The following is a 19,752-nucleotide window of genomic DNA, read 5'->3' on the forward strand; positions in this document are numbered from 1 at the left end:
GCCCATCCTGCTACTATAGGATGGGCTTAATATTCTAATGAGATGACATCATCTATCTGCGGTTGGTTTCTTATTGGATGCATGATGCACATTAGGATGTCTTGTGCCATTCTGACATACTGTGACGATTGTGAGATACGTGACCTCAATGCAGAAGCACTAATTATCACACACAAGTAAATACTTTGGGGAGGAAAAGAACACAAAAAGACAAAGCAGGGATATAATTAAATGCACCAATTTATTTGTAAGTACTTTAAGTAAACATAACAGCAAGGCACATGTGCCACTGCATGCTGAATAGATGTAATGGCTTAAGAAATGCTGTGAATCCAGGGTTCATTGGCTACTGTATGTACACAAGTTACTTTCCAACACAAGTCCTCACTGTACACAGTATCAAAAGTACAAATATCTTTCAACAAGCACTACAAAAGAACAAGTCGTGAACAAGACTTTCTCTTCAGCCTCTGCAGACAAATAGCTGCAGTGTGGCGATTTAAGGACTCAAGATTACAGAGAAATAAAGAGCTCATATAGCACTTACATAGAAAAGTTCACTTGCCAGTGAGTCAATATGACCATATAGCCTTAATATCATTCCCAAAATAATTTATAAAATTGAATAATGTGGGATAATACACATTCTATAAACTAATTTTACATTGCACTGAGATTATCTGCAACTCCTCAAAGCCTTTCAACATTTAACACTAATTATTCATCACTGCCTTTTACCATGGAGGTAGGTACTGCCGTGTATTCAATACAAAACAAGAAGTGCAGCTTTACAAATCAGAACCTGCCAACAATAGCTATCCAACACTGTGAGCTATTAAATGATCATGCATTAAAAAAGCTCCTCCATCTTACTCGTATAATAATAATAATGTATTATTATTATTATTATTATTATTATTATTATTAGTATGAGAAATGTCATGTTAACAGGTCCCGGTTTATAAAATGTTCACTCCGATAAACCATCACATGTCACTTTCACACCTGATCTGGATTACCCAAAACAATGTACCCTGATTTGACATAACATTGACCGTTCACTTGCCTGAAAAACACACTTCTGGCAATTTGAGGTATTTTCAATACTGCTGAACCACACATCCAATAACCCTCCTTTTCACTGAACACTCATTCAACAAGAAAAACCAGAACATGTTAAAAAAAAGAAAAAGAAAAAAAGGCCAGATCTGGGACATCACATGTACCCACAAATCAAACATTTTCAATAAACCTTAAAACAAAAGCTTTTCAGAATGCTTATATAATCAAAAGCATGTCTTGTTCTTGCATATACGGTAGCCTAACTAGTAGGCTTTGCTTAGCAAGGCAAATCCAAGCCTGTATTTTATCTCATTTTTTTAGATGAACTGTTTAGCATAAACGCAGAAGTAATGTTTTTAAATGAATATTGAACTATACTATGTTTTGTAATAAATGGTGACTAAAATTCTAGCTTTGTACTGCAAATGAACTGCAACGCTGTCATGTTATAATAAACAGTAACCTGGATCATATCCAGGTAATAGTGTGTAGCATTAAATACTTTAGACAACATTTAAGCAATTTGAACTGCTGTTGATTACAAAAGAAGAAAATCCACCACTTCACTGACATCAATCACTACCATACCTTAAAACTAATAGACATTCCTCAGTTTTCTGTCAGGGTGGATGCAACATTTGTTTATTAAAAAAAGAAAGAAGCTGTTATACGCTGTCGTCTGAAAGGCAAAAGGAATATATTGCCAACATGCAAAGTTAAATAAAAATAATTGAAAAATGATTATCAATACGTCCTTGTATGTATGAAAATACTGTTCTTTATGAAACCGTTTGAATGTGCTGCACTGCTTCTGAATATTCTAAGAGGGATTTAAAAAATAAAAAAAGCCCAATGACTTTGTACCACCTCCATGCAGAACATCGAGCATTGTTAAATACTTTAATATGAACACTGAAGCTATTAAAGCAGCTTCCAAGGTGTGTTGAGGTGGCTCTTACTGCTGCAGAGAGACAGCTTGTGTCTGAGAGTGAGCGCTCAGTTTTAAATTACACTCGGCGGTCTTGTCACACTGCAGACTTGTTGGCTCTCCTGCTTGTGAGGACTGAGTTTCATTTAGCTCCAGTAACAGGTCGTTCACCTCACTGGTCTCTGCTGATCTAACTTGCTGCTGCTTCTTCTTCTTCTCACTAACCTCTCCTTTCTCTTCTTCCTCAAGATCTTTGACTTTGTGTACGATGAAAAGATGTCTGTTGAGTGACAGCACTGATGTGAAACACAGGCCGCAGTGAAGGCACTGAGGAGTGTTTTCATCAGTTTTATGCTGAGGTATATGCTGCTGGAACTGTGTGTCGTCGGCTGTGATGAAACCACACTTTGAGCAGCGGTATTGAGTTTTCAGTCGCTTTGCTGAAGGAGCCTCCAGATTGCCAGTGTGATCCTGCCCCTCCTCCTGTGTCCCAATGGCAGGCTTTTGTAATATAGGACCCTGCAAATCGAAAAAGTTACATATCTTAAAATGATGTCCTATAGCATTCATAGCATTTGTGCCTGCAGTAATTAGTTTATTTGTGTTAAGAAATATGAAATAAGTACCTTGTCTGAAGCCGTTTTGCATTCCTGGATGGATGTTTTTGGCATTTGGCCTAGATCGGGGTTTTTGATTCCATGCATAAGACTGATGTGGTTCTTCAGCATCACACTCGTCCTAAATATGGTCTTTGTATCCGTGCAATACCTTTAAAAGGTAAATATAATAATGAATTAATGATTCGATAGCAATTTGTACATTTTCAAACATAAAAATCTTACCAACAAGTGTATATTTTCTTTTTCCCATCGTGGTCATTGCGAATGTGTCGTCTTAAACTGGTTGTAGAGTTGAAAGACTGCTCACATTGTCGGCAGCGATATCTCTTCAATGACAAAAAAGTTAAATTAAAATCAGAGCTGAACAGAGTGACTATACAACCATGACAAATATAAATTGCACTTCCTAATTAATGATTATGAGGAAATCATTAATATCTAACAAGTTTATTTGAGTGATTGTGTCACACTCAGCCATAAAGGGCAGTTTTAATCTTTATTGCCTTTGCAACGACACATCAAATAAAAATCCAGAAGACCTAACTGAACAGTTAAACACCATCATGTAGCTGAGAATTAGCAACAGGGCAACACTTTAGCAGATATTAAAACCCATTTAACTGTAAAAGATGTTCACACCAGAATCAAAATGTCAGGAAATTGTCTAAAACCATCCACACGTTAAATCAACACCCAGTCAGAACTCGGGTACAGTTTTCGCTGTCCTCTGAGTCAGCTGTCATTACAACAGGACGGCTCATGATGCGTTTAAAAGGACAGTAGGTGACCTAAGTATTTTCAACCAGACTGACTCTTCAGATAAAAACACCAAAACTCAGTCTATGTAATATTAATGTAATAATTAATATAGCTTTTAAGCAGGTTGAATGAAACTAGGATTTTGTCCTCAAGTTTTTTGTTCCTTTTTTTCTCTCTGTCTCACTCGGATGCTGTAAAACCTAAATGTACTTCACAGGACTCAGTAAAGTGTTATCTTATCTATCCAGTCTAATCTGTCTTTGTTCCCCCGCCCGACAACACTACACGCTCGTAATAAAACTGATGAGCTCATAGAAGCTAGAGTGATTAATAGTTCTACATAAATTGTCCATAAAATTGTAAATTTAAAAAGGTTGACAGCATATAGAAAATAGAGGCACTGTTTGATTGATAGAGATTACACTTTAATGGAAAAATGAGCTCTGGAGGGAGCCAAGAAATGTATTCGAGTGAGCAGCAGCAATTCAATGTTAGGTTCAACATGAATAAAATTCATTATGGGGGAATTCAAGATCCCTCACCTTTCCATGGTTGGTCTTCATGTGGGAAACATACGAGTCTCGTTCAGGGAACCATTGGAGACACTCCCCACACGTCCAGCCGGTGGGCTTCACACGAGGTTTGCCATCCTGCTCTGCCTTTTTTCTGGGACTATCTGTGCGTTTAACAGGGTTGTGACCCTTCTGCTGTTGGACGGAATGCGCATCCTGCTGCCAGTCACTTCTGACAGTTTGTTTACTGTTCTTGTCTGCCTCTGGTCTCATGTCTCCTCCGTGGACACTCTAAAAAACAGAAAATTCATGGCAAAAATTACAAAAACTGACCAAACATGACAATACTACTGCTATTAAACATGTAATTTAATAAAGATCATATTTGACTATTCTGTTGCCGATGTGGTGAACCAAGACTAATTTACCATGTCTATTATTGTGCACCGGGTTTTTGGTATTGCGTATTAATTAATATTAACAAAAGCGAACATTAATTCTTGCTGCTTTATAATAATGAACAACTTTAATCAAAAGTGAAATGTCACTTTGTTGCACAGTTTTAACATCATTTTCCACAGAAATGATAGACATTAGTAGGCAGCTGCCATTTGTTTTCATTATGCAAATTTATGAAATAGCTCAACAAATATGTGGATAAATGTTTAACCTCTTCATACAAAATGAAATCCAACCAACAAATACACGCAGAAAAGACTGCTTGGCAGGGAGTTTATATTATGCTGACAAAGATACAAAAAAAGTCTTTATGTAGAAGACATACAGTCAAGACTAACCTTGAAGTGTTGCATTAACAGATGCTTTTGTGGAAAGACTGAGTTACATTCTGGGCACTTGAATATACACACGAGGCGCTTGTTGGCGTCCTGATGGAAATGTTGAAACAGTAACTGCTTTTTCTTGAACATTTTCTCACATGAACACTTAAAGATTAACCTGCAACGCAAAGAGATAATGGTTAAAATGGGCCGTAAAATAGAAATGTGTAAGTTTTAACAGTCAGGTCACACGATGTTCACTTACTGAGGGGAAACTTTGCTAGAATTGTGCTTATTTTTCAGATGAACTTCACAGCTGTCTGAGGTCTTGCAGGCAACTGGGCAGATGGAGCACTTGTATAACATTTCACAATGTTTCTCTTCAATGTGAGTCTTTTGTCCTTGAAGGGTCTTGAAAACCATATCACAGTGAAGACACCTGGAGGAAAAGGCAGCATAATGTCACTTTGCTATCACTGTAAACCACTCATACTTTTTAATAAGAACTGCTTTTTGTGGACTGTCACTTACTTGTACCAGGCTTTGCGTGCATAGTGCAGACAGTTTTCCTTGACATGCTTCTGTATGTCAGCAGAGCGACTCAGGGCACCGCACTCAGGACAACAGTAAGGGGACTTGTGAGTGTGAATGCGTTGGTGAGCTCTGAAGCTGCACTTGTTGGGTAGCAACATTGAGCAAACCTTACACATCTGTAAAAGACGAACATGAGAGAACCGTATAAAAAAATATGAAGAAGCAACACGGTCAATATAAAGATACTGGTCACAAACCCTGGAAAGGATAAGAATGGTGATATTTAAGTTTTTCTATTACATAACGAGAAAACAACAAGAAAGATGAGAAACAACAATGAATTAATCTCGCTACCAAGTATTGGATTCAGGTGAAGGACTCTTGGGGCTTATTCATCTGTGCTACAGTACAGACCTACATTATTTTCAGAAAACTGGCTGACATGCTCTTTCATTAAATTAACATGGCTACTCTAGTCTATTTTGAGTCAATCCCACATATGCTGTAGTAAATACTGACAATCCTCAACTGAAAATACTTGACCCATTTGCTAAAAAACTAATCTGTTAAAATGACTTATTCAGCAGAAACAAATGGGTTTGGGACTGAGTACTACAGACAGGCTGGGGAAGTCATAACATGTGGAGACAGACCAAAGTACTTTTGATTATGGTCTTTTCATGGGATTTGATGACAATCACAAACAAAGCATATTACAAATTTTATCATTCACTATTTCAATAAAACATCAACTCACTAATCCTTCGATATCTTCAGACAGCCTCTGGTAATGGCCTGCGAGTGCTTTGTAGTCAGATAACTGCTTGTTACACTCCAAGCAGCGAAGTCTGTGGCGGATGACATTGTCTGGATATAGAGGCATGACTGGTTGATTTTTAGGTGAGGGTGATGGTGTGGTGTGAGAGACAACTTTAACTGGTTCAGCACTCAAAGGAACAAACATTTGTTCCTCTGCTATGGGTTTCATATGGAGCTGCGTGCATTGCATCACCATACCATTGTTCTTGTGCTCCCGTGCATGTGCCAAAAGGGCACACTTGTTGAAGAACACCATCGTCTTTGCGCAGTGCGTACATCCTACTTCAATGTGAACGCTCCTCCTGCTGTAATGATATGCAAGACTCCTCTCAACCCCGAAGGAGTCCCCACACTCATGGCAGCAGTACCCACGTGGTGGAAGGTTGATGTTACTCTCTGGAGGTGGGCTAAGGTTGGGTACATATGTAGGCACAGGGTTGGTGTTGCTCAATAGCCTGTTTAAGGTTCCTGCTGCTGTGTTGGGGATGGAGGTTCGCGGGTAAGGGTTGGCTGTTTTCACCTGATGCACCAATGGGACAGTGCTGTACACCGTTGAGGAGAGCGCGTGCTGGCTCTGTTGGTGAGAGGTGGACCGTGCAGTTACTGAGGCAGCAACACTGTGCGGGACAAGGTTCAGACTTGCTAAGTGCATTGCTTTGGGAAGGAAGTTTGTGCTAGTTGTATGGCCTGTTGTAGCTGATACTCTCTTTGGTTTATGCCCCTGATGTGCAATTGATCTTTTGACAGGACCACTGGTATTTTGGAAAATTGTTGCAGAGTCCATCATACCTGATCTTCTGGAGTTTGCCTCTGGTTTGTTGTGTAAACGTTTTGGTGAAGATGTACTAAATGGAGTTCCTTTAGTCTGCAATCCTGCAATGCTTTCTACAGTTGCAATTTGAGACTGATGAGGAGAAAAATTACAGTAAGAATCTTCACTTATCATACTCTGCGAGGGAGAGGATTCATAGGCAGAATGAACTTCATCTGTTTCTGAATCAGGCAGCACACTGGTGACAGTGCGCTTTATCTGCCCTGTTGTAGTTTTGATGGTCTTAATTCTGACTCTTGGTATGGCAGGGGGTGACCCAGATGCCACAGCAGGGGATGCTTTGCCACTACTATCACTGCAGATGCTTACAGGGCTGTCAGATGGTTTCATCAGCCGTCTCACAGCTTCGAGTGGACTTCTGGGACTTCGTGGGGATATAGGCACCTTGGGGCTGTATTTCATACAGTCATTCTGAATGGTTGATGACTCTCTGGGGGTAGTGTGCTCACTGGGATCTTTTCTAGCATTCAAAGCCACCAGAGCCTCAAGGCAAGATGATAACTTAGATGTTTGAGAATTGACTTGTGGATAAAATGTGGAAACATCCACTGGGCTTCCTGAATTGCAGTTCTCAGTCAAGTTCTGGTTACCGCTTGGAGGAGGAAGTGCACTGTGTGCACTAGATATTTTATCAGTTTCATTACTGACACAGCTGTCAGACGGCTCCTCACTGCTGGCACTTTCTGCTCTGCTCCTTTGAATGTTCTTAGGAGTATTAGAGTCCTTTACACATTCATCAAACACGCTGAGGTCCAATTTTTTTTGACTGTCTGGGATTGAAGGCTCAACCAAAACTGAAGCTTCTGGAAAACAGGGTCTTTCTTGTTTTGGATGCATTTCATCTCTACTACACTGCATGTCTTCAGACTCAGGACTGGATATTGGGCTAAAATGAGAAAGTGACTGTGAAAATATTGGTGCTCCATCAGGTTTGTGTTGAATAGGTGCCTTTCCAAAAAGCTCTCTTGAACTCTCCCCATTCAAAGCAGAGGCAAATGATTTGGAAAAGCCAGTGTTAGTTGTTTCAACAGAGTCAATGGAAGTCTCTTGATCCCTGAATCCATTTTGCAATTCTGGACTTGTGTGAAGTCCATCATCAAAACTTTCCAATGACTCCTGGCGACTTGTGTTTTTCACAATGACACTTACAGCAGGAATATCTGCTGTAGTGACAGCTTGGCTACTCAATAAGCTGTCATCCAGACATATCCCTGTGTGTTTTAGATGACTTTCTGTCTCCTCATGACTCTCCTGGTTGGGCTCTTTAGCATCCAACCCCGGGGCATCCGGGATGTCAAAGGCAGCCAGAAGATCATCAAAATCTGGGGTTTTCATGTCACCCATGGCTGCAAAGTCTCATAAACCTGCAGACACAGAGAGGGTAAACTTGTTATCGTATCTGTCCATTTGCACAGTGGTCGCTGCAGGGGGAGATGTAAGAGCTGATGACAGCCTAAAAAGTGTTGTTTTACAAAGTGGATATCTGTAACAGCTGGGGAGCTACCCCCTTGCAAACTTTAGCTTTAGCTAGCAAGCTAACCCGTAACGACATTTGTTCTCCGTCTACTATGCTATAGCAAAGCATACATTAATATACACTGTATGCACCTTAGCGTTTAGTACAGACACATGTGGCCCTAACCTTACCAAATATCAAATCCTTCAAAGGCCCAATTAAACTACAGGTATTGACGTTAGCTTTAGCTAGTTAGCTTAGCAAAGCACTAGCGCATAAACCATAGACAAGCGGTCCCAATTTGTTACATATTGATGCACCAGTCGGCTTACCATTTGCTCCGCGATTACATTTAACAGCTCTAATAAATTATGTAGCAAAATAAGTTGCAGGCGATGTGTTCGCCAGCTAGATACAGTAGCTAGCTGCAGCTGGGTTTCATAGCTAAGTTAAGGCTACTAGCTACTAGCCTTAACTTCGTTTTCCTTTTCCTTGTGTCTGAGTGACTCAAACCCTGAACGCTGTCTTACAGGCGATATGGGCGAGAGGCGGTGCCATGGGACGTTAGCTACTTCTTTTGGTTTTCCGGACGATTGCAACCATTGAAGAGATTTCTTGCGAATGTGTCCCGTGACACTCTGCAGGGATTAATGCAGTTTATTGTATGCAGTGGCTCATTGGTAAAATAAAAGGTTGGGAAGGTTACTATAGGCTACAGATTACTAGTTACCCTAAAATGTAATAAGTAATGTAACTATTTCAATTACTTAATCAAAGTAGTAACTCATTACATTTGATTACCTTTTGACTACTTTTCTAATTTTCTAACAAATGTTTTCAACTGTAAGTGTATCCATTAAGCCACCAAAATAAGTCCAGGTGTTTTTCATGGATAGTGACATGTTTTATAAGTAAAGGAGATCATTTCTTATAAAGCAAGATTTATCTCTTATTTGAAAATGTATTAATTAGTTAATGTAGATTGTGGTATATAAGATAAAGATTTTTTATTTAAAAAGTCAAAAGTCTGACATGGGCTTAATTGATACTGTGAGAAGGTCCACGTCATGATTTATTTACAAAATATTAAGTAACTAAGTAACTCATTTAATTACACATTTTTTCTCAGTAACTGTAACGGATTACACAGTTACATATATTTTGTAATTAAACTACATAATGCTGTTACATATAACTAGTTACTCCCCAACACTGGTACAGTCACAGGGCAAAGTTTTTTGGTAAGTTGAGGTAGAGGTAGGTAGGTATTACAATCTCAGAATCAGTTTATTTGATGTGTCTTGGCTTATGCTCTCACAAACACGACATAGAGGAATGAAAATATGACAGGAGTAAGGTTATAATAATGAGTTAATAAAATAAACAAATTAGTACTAAAATGAAATGATGTCAAATCTATTCACATGATGTAAAAATGGTTTAGAAATGGGATACAAACCTTGAAATGAAATATTGAAGTAGTGACAAGTGCAAAAATTAAATGTGACATGCACAATTAAGTTAAATTATGTAACAGTAGAGGCTGAACAGTGTTAAGTACAGTGTTAAGTCCAGCTTCATGAAATAAAGTGACAAGTGCATTTAAAAGAGGGATGTGAGATGTAAAGTCCAGTGTGATAACAGTACAGTTAAGTTATTTAATAGGGCAACAGCCTTGTGAAAGAAGCTGTTCCCGTGTCTGCTGGTGCATGTTTTTATGGATCTCAGTCTTTTCCCAAGGAGGTGTGTTCAGGGTGGGATGAGTTAGTGACGATGTTGCTTGCACATTTCCTGGCCCTAGACCAAAAGTTATTGTAAAATATATGTATGGATGACTATATGGGCTCATAACAGCCTATCATGCTTTTGCCACTGTTTAGCATTGTCTGCCCAAACCTATTTCTTCATGTAATCTCGATCTTTCAGTAAGCTGGTTAAAAAGTATATACAGTATATGTATTATATATGTCTGGGCTTTTGCAATCAAGGCGCCTCAGCTCTGGAGCTCCCTGCTTTAAGATTTAAGGCTAGTAGAAATCAGTCAGATCTATACATCACTTATCAAAGCTTATAGTTTAAGATAAGTCTTTATTTATTTACAACATGTCTTGTCTGTTTTATTGCTATTACTTGGAATATTACAGTGTAACTCAGCTGCACTGAGTCTACAATCTGAATGAGAGACTTACCAGGTTTACACTAATGCCCATGATCATGTTCAGGTTATGTGGAAAGGATTGGGAACCATTCACATGACTTGTAAGCTTTTTATGTCATAGATATATACACAGAAGTATATACACATGCGAGTATCTGTGGTTTTATCTCAGTAATCAAACAAGACAAGTAGCTGGGGATTTTGGCCAGTGTTCTTTGGCCACATGTTACGTACGGCTTAAGTGGAAAAAAAGGACCTATTTTAAAATTAGATTTATATGTTGGATGTTGTTCTTAACAAATAACCCACGTGTTGTGTAATGCGCAGTGTCCTCCAATCCATTGTGAGCGGCAGAAGTGTTTAGTTGATCATCAATTAACTAAACAGAGTGTAAATATAAGCATCAGCTCCACTGTTTGCTGTTGTTAGCAGTCTGGATATGTTGTAAATCACAATGAATTACAGAGAAAGATAAATCATTGTTTCATTGTTTGGTTTTAATATGTGTATGAAAGATTTCCTAGCAATCAGTACTGATAAGTGGATTATCCAAATTCAATGATTAACTGGATGAGAGACATTCACAATGAACGGTTTTATTTAATAGTATTTACACTTCCGTCCGCCTTAAGCAACTCTCAGATCATGCTTTACTCTCACATGCAATACTTTCACTTTGGCAGTACGGGCAGGTTCAGCTTTGATGGCCATTGGAGGTTGATTTATATTACATAGTTTAAATTTTGAGGGAAGGAGCTAGTTTTAATTTGTGTAAATGTCCTGCAAGACAAAATTGAGGTTTTTTTACAGGTGTATATTCCTTCCCGCTAGTCAGGCTGTACTGACTTCAATTCCTGTTAAATGCACACACACTTACTCACAGAGGCCTGAATCACTTTATTATGACATGAAAAAAAAGAAAAAAAGAGCTGCAGTAACATAACAACAACAACAGTATCACTGACTGTAGAGCCACTGCTTTGAATGTAGTGATTGAGTGAAAGATTACAGAAAGTCACTGTGATTGAAGAAATGAAATCGGCAAAATTTGTAAAGCTATTTGCTATTATTATTATTTCATAAAAAGAAAAAGAGTTCACATTGTAATGTGTTTGTCTGTGAATGAGGAATCATTAAATAAGACTAAAGACAGTAGTAAACACACCGAATATTAAACATTCTGAGAGCTAGTTTTAACTAGGCTACTTGAACTATACAGATAGCTAGTTTAGTCCTGTGGTTCCCAGCCTAGAGGTCGGGCCCCTCCAAAGGCTCACAAGATAAATCTGAAACATCTGAAATGTGACCCAGACTATTCACTGCTTTTTGTAAGACATGAAAAGCCAAAAAGTTTGTAAACCATTGGTTTAATTTTTAACAATGTGTTGCATTTTAAAAGCGTGTTGTATTATCCATTGTGTCAAATCTTCATCTAAAAAGTAACTAAAGCTGTCAAATGAATATAATGCCGTGGAACATTAAATGTTTCTCTCTGAAATATAGTTAAGTCAATGGAGTCAAAATGGAAATACTCATGTAAAGTACCTCAAAATGACACTGAAGTACTTGAGTAAATGTGTACTTTCCAGCACTTAACATATATTCAATATGCTTAAATTGTTATTAGTTTTAGTATTACATGCATGTTAAAGTCATCCCTTAACAAGTCTGTTTCTCAGTTACAGCTATGACATCTAAATAGTCAAATTAATTCTGATGGTGAATGAGTTGATGGGGTGCAAAACAAGAATGTCTTTGGGGTGCTGAACCATTGCATTTAATGTTACACAACAAAATCTGTTGGCTCATAAACCTCTGCTAATGGATTTTAGGGTCCCCAAGGTCTTGTGAAATATTAATGAGCACAAATATCCTGAATTTGTAAATAAGAATTAATGTTTAGCATCTTCATCCAGACAAACTGAGACCTCATTGAGTGTTATGAACCATGGACCTAGTCCATTTTAAAAAGGAATCCAAGATTTTTTTGGGGGTGATTAAGATCAAAACGGCCATGGGAAGAGCAAATAGCAACCATTAAAACCAATCATGAATCATCACCCTGAAAGTACAGATTGCACTGCAATATATTTAATGGACCACATTAAAGCTGATTTGGAGGATATCTGGTTATGCAGCAAATGCTCAATGTACTTTTTAAAAAACAAAATAACTGCGTAAACAGATGTGAAACTGTCATAAAATGAGAGACAATTTGACAGTGCTGACTTCTCCCCACTAATAGACCTATGAAGACCCCTGATGGCATACACAGTAGGATTTAATTTCACATAAAGTAGTTTTCTTTGGGCTCTTTTACTGGAATAATGTGCACTACAGCCACTCTAATTGCAGGAGAACTAATTATTTCTCGTCCAACCATATAAAATAGCTTCTTGTATTGTTTGAAAATATAAATGTCATCTGCCACAAAATGAACATTTGTAAGTTACAATAGTAATAGACAGATCTTATCATCATATTGTGGATTGTCTCAGAAAAATTCACTATTGCAAAGTCCTCTTTATAAAAAGGAACAATATGACTGTTTAGGACCTATTTTAAACTTGGGAGGAGCCTTCTGATAAACCCATTCATGATTAATATACTAGTATTGCACTGTATTAGCAAATAGTTCCTGTGAAGTCAGTTACCTGTTGCGTTTGGAAAACAAATCATGCTTCACATGCACAACATCACGTATGTGTGTTGCTTCATCAGTGCCATTAAATCATTTCTGATTCATTATCATACTTATGCTGATGTCATGTACTTCCTGATAGATCAGAGCAGCGTGTAACCTGTCTGTTAATTAATGATAAGATGTTTCATAGAGGGCAGAGTATATTTTCCTGCAGTGTATTTTACAACACAGCATTTGACAGCCGGGTTTAGGAGGACGCACAATGAGTAAGCCATTAGCTCTGCTTTGATCATTATTGTTTTGCAGTTGTGAACTGGTGTTTTTGTGCACCATTCTTCTTTTTCCTCTTCTTCAAGATAAGCTGTAAAGACACTGTGGACTTATTTTAAGATTATTTTATCTCACGGAGAGAGGACGTAGAAACACAGCTCGTTAGTTGTTTGGCATTCCTGGTTGTTAAAGTTAAAGCTGCTTTTCCAAAGGCTGCTGAATAGAAGTGAACAATGTTTCTTTTTTTTTTCAGTGGAAACCAACGGTATCCAGCTCAAAAGTGCAAACCACGCCAACGAAAATGGCGTGGACAACCCAGCTTTTGACATAGAGGTATGCTTTACCTTTTGTCTTTAGAAGAAATGGTGCAAAATTATTATTTTGTTTTCTTTCAGTAAAATAATGTAATGTTCTCAGGAGGACAACATGACGGACTGTAGCAGTGTCAAAGGGCAGACTAAAAAGACAAAAAAGGGTTTGGGATCATACCTGAGGTTTGTCAGTTTAATTCTATAACTTAACTGCTTTCTGTAAAACTAGATTAGTAACTGCTTTATTGGGCAGTGTAACTGTTTTGGGTGTAGTATGCTGCATTATGCCTCTGTAACATTTGTTTTGTTTAGCCTATGTATATGAATAAAGTATAATTAACATACACTCAAATCTAATCCTGCTGACTGTTGTTGGTTTGATATTTAATACAGAAAACAGTCTTTGGGCAAATATACTTTACTTAAAACTGAATCTATGGAATTATAAGAAAGACATTTTTTTATTCACAGAAATTTGAAAGAGAACTATATTTTATACCCAAGGGAAAATCAATTTTGATTTGTTCTGTACTTTAGCCAAGTTTCCAAGCCGATTAATGCCACAGAGGATTACATCAAGACTCACTTAAAAACCTTCAAATACATTGTGCTGGGAATACTTGGAGCAGGTAATATTAAAAGTCTGTTTATTTGTGTGTATTCCTTTTTTACAAACAGTAGCAGTTTATTCTTGCACATTTTCAAGATCAAGGATATTTCTTGTGAAGACTATGACAAGGTAGTAATAATTATTTGAACATGGACACTCATTCTTGGCCGAATGCTCTTTTTTTCTTCTGTAGGTTATGTGGCATACTTCATTGCAGCCTGTGTATTGGATTTCCAGAGGGCCATCGCTCTTGTGGTCCTCACCAGTTTGGCTGTTGTTGTACAATCTTATCAACTTTTGAAGACATACAAGGGAGAAAGCATCAGTCAGTGTTTCAGACCTGCAGTACGATGCTTTAAATCTAACTTCAAATGGATAAAATGGTGAGTGGACGTGATGTGTTCAGGTACACTGTTCTGTGTTTGATATTCAGCACAGGACGGAATCTGTTAATGAGCAAAGGTGTGGTTTTGTTATTGCAGTGTTTTCAACTTTATTGTTGTGGCCCTGCTTGTTTTTTGGCTCGTCTGGGACACGAACACACGTCCTGAGCAGCTCATTTCATTTGGAGGTGTGTGCATGTTCGTTGTGCTTTTGTTCATCTTCTCAGCACATAGGACAGCGGTGAGTTTTACTTACACTACGACGAATAACAACTAACATGACAGCTTTTTCAAAATGTTATCTCTTGCTGTTATCTCCCATGTTATCTCTAGTGTGTTTTGCGGAGACCTTGGATATCATTTAGCCTTGTGCCTTTATTATCTTAAGGTTTAGTAGAAGTGCTTCCTTGGTAACACAAAGCTTTATGGAAACTCCCTGATAGATACACTTCTCATCAAACCACTTTTTTTTCTTAAAAAATATTTTTAAGGTGTCATGGAGGCCCGTCTTCTGGGGTCTCGGGATGCAGTTCTGTATTGGCCTTTTTGTTATAAGAACAGAGCCTGGACTTATAGCTTTCGAATGGCTTGGAAGACAAGTACAGGTATTACACTCAGATATATGTGTATATATATGTGTGTGTGTGTGTGTGTGTGTGTGTGTGTGTGTGTGTGTGTGTGTGTATGAATATATATATATATATACAGTTAAAGCAACAAGCAGGTTTCAGCATCAATTGTAAAATAATGATATAAATGATATAATTGGATAATAGGATGCACAGCTGATGATTATTACACAGGCTCAGCTCTAATCATACTTGAGTAAAAAATTAACTTGCATAAACAATGTCCTTTTACATAATGATAGGAGTGTCCAAAATTCCTGTTTTTCAACATATGTTACTATATCTATTCGAGTCACATCATACATCATTCTGAAACTCTTAGTTTGCATAACAGACTTTACTTGTATGACACACGCCAATTCCTTATCTACCAGGGCAAAATATCCTACATGCATGTGCATGCTTATCTTTAGAGATACTTTATGTGCTCTTCACCCTCATTCGTGGGTCATTCAAGGGTTGAATCAGCAGAATGTCTGAACATGCATGTCACCTTTTAATTGGTAGTTCAGCCTACAATCTTTATTATGTTCATATTACAAAATATAAATGAATGAGTGATCTTGTCATGAATGATATAAATAAATTGATTTAAAAAAAATAATCATTTGAAATTACATAACTTGTGTTTCTTCTTTGTCTCATGATTTTAGATATTCCTCGACTACACCAAAGAAGGCTCAGGATTTGTTTTTGGGGATCTGATCGGAGACATTTTTGCCTTTCAAGTGAGTAGATACTTACAGGTTTACCTTTACAAAACACAACAAATACAGGCACTGAGATTATGAGCCAAACAAACTGAGTATTGTGATTTCTTCCTCAGGCTTTGCCCATTGTTGTGTTCTTCAGCAGTGTGATGTCAGTCCTTTACTTTTTGGGCATAATGCAGTGGCTCATTCTGAAGGTAAAGTAAGGTTCAAACTTATAACTCACACCATCAGGGGCTCCTGAGGGCTGGGTGTACATGGCTTACACCTGTGGTGATATACAGTACTATGACTAAGAGCCATGTGTTTTTGTTCACGCAGATCTCATGGCTTATGCAGATAACAATGGGAACCTCTCCCACTGAGACCTTGAGTGTTGCAGGCAATATATTTGTTGGGCAGGTACTCTGAGCAATGCTTGATGTCTTTGCTGCATTATCTTTCACCTTATTCTCATAACATTGCATTTAAATTTGAGTTACACTGTGCTTTGATTTTATGATTATATAAAACATTCATTAATTAACAATTACCCTTCTGTTTTGTACATTGTGTGTGTTTGTGTTTGTGTGTGTGTGTGTGTGCGTGCGTGCATGCGTGTGTGTGTGTGTGTGCTAGACTGAGGCGCCGCTGCTGATTCGCCCCTATTTACAAGACATGACCAAATCTGAGATCCATGCTGTAATGACTGGAGGATTTGCCACAATTGCAGGCAGTGTCATGGGGGCATTCATCTCATTTGGGGTGAGAAGTTGTTTTCATACCAGTATGTAATAATAATGACAATAATAATAACAACAACAACAACAACAGCAACAGCAGCAACGATGATAATACTACTACCACTACTACTACTACTACTAATTATAATAATAACTTTATGAGTGTAAAAGAATAAGAAGGTTTCTAGGCAAAGGCAAGGTTGAAAAGTTTCTTCAAATGTTGTAAGCATTAAAAGTTGTAAGTTGAACATTCTTAAATCTACAGGAGGACTCTTCCAAAGTGTAGCAGTTTTTCATTCAAAATATAAGGATTAAAAGAAGGGAAAACTGCTTTAGTGTTTTAAAACAGACAAAAACCACAAAATTTGAATTTGCAATTTTTACTTTTTAATATTTGATCATTCTTTTGTTTAGTTGTTTTACAATTGTATTATTTATCAACATTATACAGAATATGAATTACTGTAATCTATTGCTGTTATAACAGTGACTCCATCTTTGAGTTTCATTGTATTTTGCAGATTGATGCATCTTCCTTGATATCAGCCTCTGTTATGGCTGCTCCCTGCGCATTGGCCATCTCCAAGCTGTCTTACCCAGAGACAGAGGAAAGTCCTTTCAAGTCAGATCAGAATATCAAAGTGTCCTGTGGGTGTGTACAGTATATCTGTCTCATCATTTCTTCTCATTTCCTAAGTGTTTTTCTGCTACTCTTATGAATTAAACAACTTTTTCAAACTCACCAGTGATGAACGGAACATTTTGGAGGCTGCCAGCAGTGGAGCGTCTGCCTCAATAGGTCTTGTTGCTAACATTGCAGCAAACTTGATAGCCTTTCTCGCCATCCTCGCGTTCATAAATCAAGCTTTGAGCTGGTTTGGAGGTATGGTGGGATATCCTGGTCTCACATTTGAGGTATGTTTTAGCAAAACAGTGATATGTTGATTGTGAGATATGGATAATGTACAATCATTTTACAATTTTTAAATTTGATTTAATTCATGTTAAAGGGCTTATCCCAAAAATGTACAAATGGTTAAAAGATAAAAGGGCTGATAAATTCACATACACTGTCAAAAACATGGAGATGGATAATGAATAATGGCAATGAATAATACATATTATTTAATTAATTAAATTTGTTTTGATGATCTATTTGCTTAATTCACATTCTAACTGATTATTCAAATATATGTATATTTATTTGTATTGATATTTCACATATAGTTATAGTTTACTTGGTTGCACTGTAAAGTTAACAAGTGAATCTAATGATATCCAAATGACTACTTGTATTTTTGGGTTCACAGTTAATTTGCTCTTATGTGTTCATGCCTGTGGCTTTCATGATGGGAATACCATATGAGGAGAGTTTCATCATTGCTGAACTAATTGGCACAAAGCTCTTCCTCAATGAGTTTGTGGCTTATGAGAAATTGTCTGAAATGAAGAACAACAGACTAAATGGACTTGACGGAAAAACAATTTCTGTGAGTAAATGTTCTTAGTTTGAATTCTTATGTGTTGTGAACATCAGTCAGTGTGGGTGTGTAAAAGTAGCACACGGTCAAGTATTTTACATAATGCAATGTCGTTCAATTATTTAGTTTCTTTCTGTTACAGATCCGATCAGAAGTAATCACCACTTATGCTCTGTGTGGGTTTGCCAACTTCAGCTCACTGGGAATTGTGATTGGAGGCCTTTGTGAGTATTTTATCATGCCATCACTGTGTTGCTTGCACCAGGATACTGTATAAGTGATGATTTTTGACACAGAGCGTTTTCTCTTATCGAAGCGTCTATATGCCCAAATAGAAGATCTGATATCTCGTCTCTGGTGTTGAGAGCTATGATCACCGGGACTTGTGTTTCTCTTGTCAATGCTTGCATTGCAGGTAAGCGGAAATTTCAAGTAGTTATTTTGTGTATCTTGTTTTGCAAATTAACTGAGTGGCTCTTACTTCATTTCTCAGGGCTCCTCTTTGTTCCTCCACTTGACTGTGTGGAGCTGTTCAAGGCATCTGCTTTCAATGCCACAGATGCAAACATAGGAACTTGCTGTAATGAACTCTTTCAAAGGTGAGAATTTACATTTTCATTATAAACATGCTATCTGGTGCCTCAATTGAAACATGAAACACAATATCAATAACACAGCGTTAATAGATCAGGCACTTAATGTGCCTTTCTGTGAAATGTGGTTCTTTACATTTATGTCTCAAATTCATTTTCTTGCAGCACTGTAAACAATGGGACCATCTCATTTGAAGGATCATGGAGCACAGTAGCAAATGTCACAGTGTTTTTCTCTAAATGTTGTCAGTGTTGTGGTCTATCTGGTGTGTCAGTTTGTAATTAGAGAAAAAAATATCAGTGTTTGTTTTTAATTCGGCTTTCAGTTGCACGTTAGTTTTTTAGTTGTATGTCGCTCCATGGCAGTCAATTTCTCACAGTTTATGTAAAAATGTAAAGAATATATGCATATCTTTAAACATAAATGTGCCTTTTTTTGTATTATATTGTAAATTAATTCAGATGTCAGCTTTTTTTTAAGGCCAAGGGTTAAAAGGACACACCTTAATACATATTGTATACCTCAGGAAATATTCAGGCATCAGCAGTTGAATGTACAAATTTCAAATTTAATTGAATGAGACTTTATTATCTTATATATTTGATAATTACACATACAATCACATTTTTTATATGAATAAAAACCTATGTAAATGAAAACATAAATCATGAAAACATGAATGCTTGAACACATATGTTTTAGACTTTTATTTAAAAAAAAAACTGACATGGTATAACAAACCAGACAGCACACATTGTAAACACTCACATTTATCCTTTTTTGCCACTCACCCACTTGCACACTCACTCGCACACTCACATTTACTACTTTTTTTTCACACCACTTGAATTTAGTCCTTTGACTTTATGTACACATACACAATACAAGGATTTGTTTTGCATAACACCACACCTTAAAATGACAGCATTTTCACCATCA

General features: G+C 37.4%; 2 protein-coding genes across 2 annotated transcripts; one reads left to right on the forward strand and one right to left on the reverse strand.

Moving 5' to 3' along the window:
* Positions 1–229: 229 nt before the first annotated feature.
* znf592 (zinc finger protein 592) lies at positions 230–8,766 on the reverse strand. Its single transcript, XM_053319568.1, has 9 exons — positions 8,634–8,766; positions 5,952–8,209; positions 5,192–5,370; positions 4,926–5,099; positions 4,679–4,838; positions 3,912–4,172; positions 2,833–2,936; positions 2,617–2,758; positions 230–2,509 (listed from the first exon to the last, which is right to left on the reverse strand). The coding sequence occupies exons 2-9, from the start codon at positions 8,187–8,189 to the stop codon at positions 2,018–2,020; spliced, it is 3,750 nt and encodes a 1,249-aa protein (XP_053175543.1). The 5' UTR covers positions 8,190–8,209; positions 8,634–8,766; the 3' UTR covers positions 230–2,017.
* A 4,558-nt stretch (positions 8,767–13,324) lies between these two features.
* slc28a1 (solute carrier family 28 member 1) lies at positions 13,325–19,137 on the forward strand. The gene is made up of 18 exons (XM_053319108.1): positions 13,325–13,369; positions 13,627–13,706; positions 13,791–13,867; positions 14,222–14,313; positions 14,488–14,677; positions 14,777–14,918; positions 15,169–15,282; positions 15,960–16,034; positions 16,133–16,213; positions 16,338–16,418; positions 16,635–16,760; positions 17,260–17,390; positions 17,485–17,653; positions 18,049–18,228; positions 18,362–18,443; positions 18,536–18,634; positions 18,713–18,818; positions 18,978–19,137. The coding sequence occupies exons 1-18, from the start codon at positions 13,366–13,368 to the stop codon at positions 19,096–19,098; spliced, it is 1,950 nt and encodes a 649-aa protein (XP_053175083.1). The 5' UTR covers positions 13,325–13,365; the 3' UTR covers positions 19,099–19,137.
* The last annotated feature ends 615 nt before the right edge of the window (positions 19,138–19,752 follow it).

Source organism: Scomber japonicus, chromosome 5, assembly GCF_027409825.1.
Source record: "Scomber japonicus isolate fScoJap1 chromosome 5, fScoJap1.pri, whole genome shotgun sequence".
NCBI classification, from domain to species: domain Eukaryota; kingdom Metazoa; phylum Chordata; class Actinopteri; order Scombriformes; family Scombridae; genus Scomber; species Scomber japonicus.

Bases quoted from the DNA above. Each gene is read 5' to 3' on its own strand.
- znf592 (XM_053319568.1), bottom strand. From the start codon at position 8,189: ATGGGTGACATGAAAACCCCAGATTTTGATGATCTTCTGGCTGCCTTT. The intron at 2,759-2,832 runs GTAAGATTTTTA...TACCTTTTAAAG, and splicing joins AAGAAAATATACACTTGTTG to GTATTGCACGGATACAAAGA. The intron at 2,510-2,616 runs GTACTTATTTCA...TTCGATTTGCAG, and splicing joins GCAAAACGGCTTCAGACAAG to GGTCCTATATTACAAAAGCC.
- slc28a1 (XM_053319108.1), top strand. The intron at 17,654-18,048 runs GTATGTTTTAGC...TTGGGTTCACAG, and splicing joins ATCCTGGTCTCACATTTGAG to TTAATTTGCTCTTATGTGTT. The intron at 18,819-18,977 runs GTGAGAATTTAC...ATTTTCTTGCAG, and splicing joins TGTAATGAACTCTTTCAAAG to CACTGTAAACAATGGGACCA.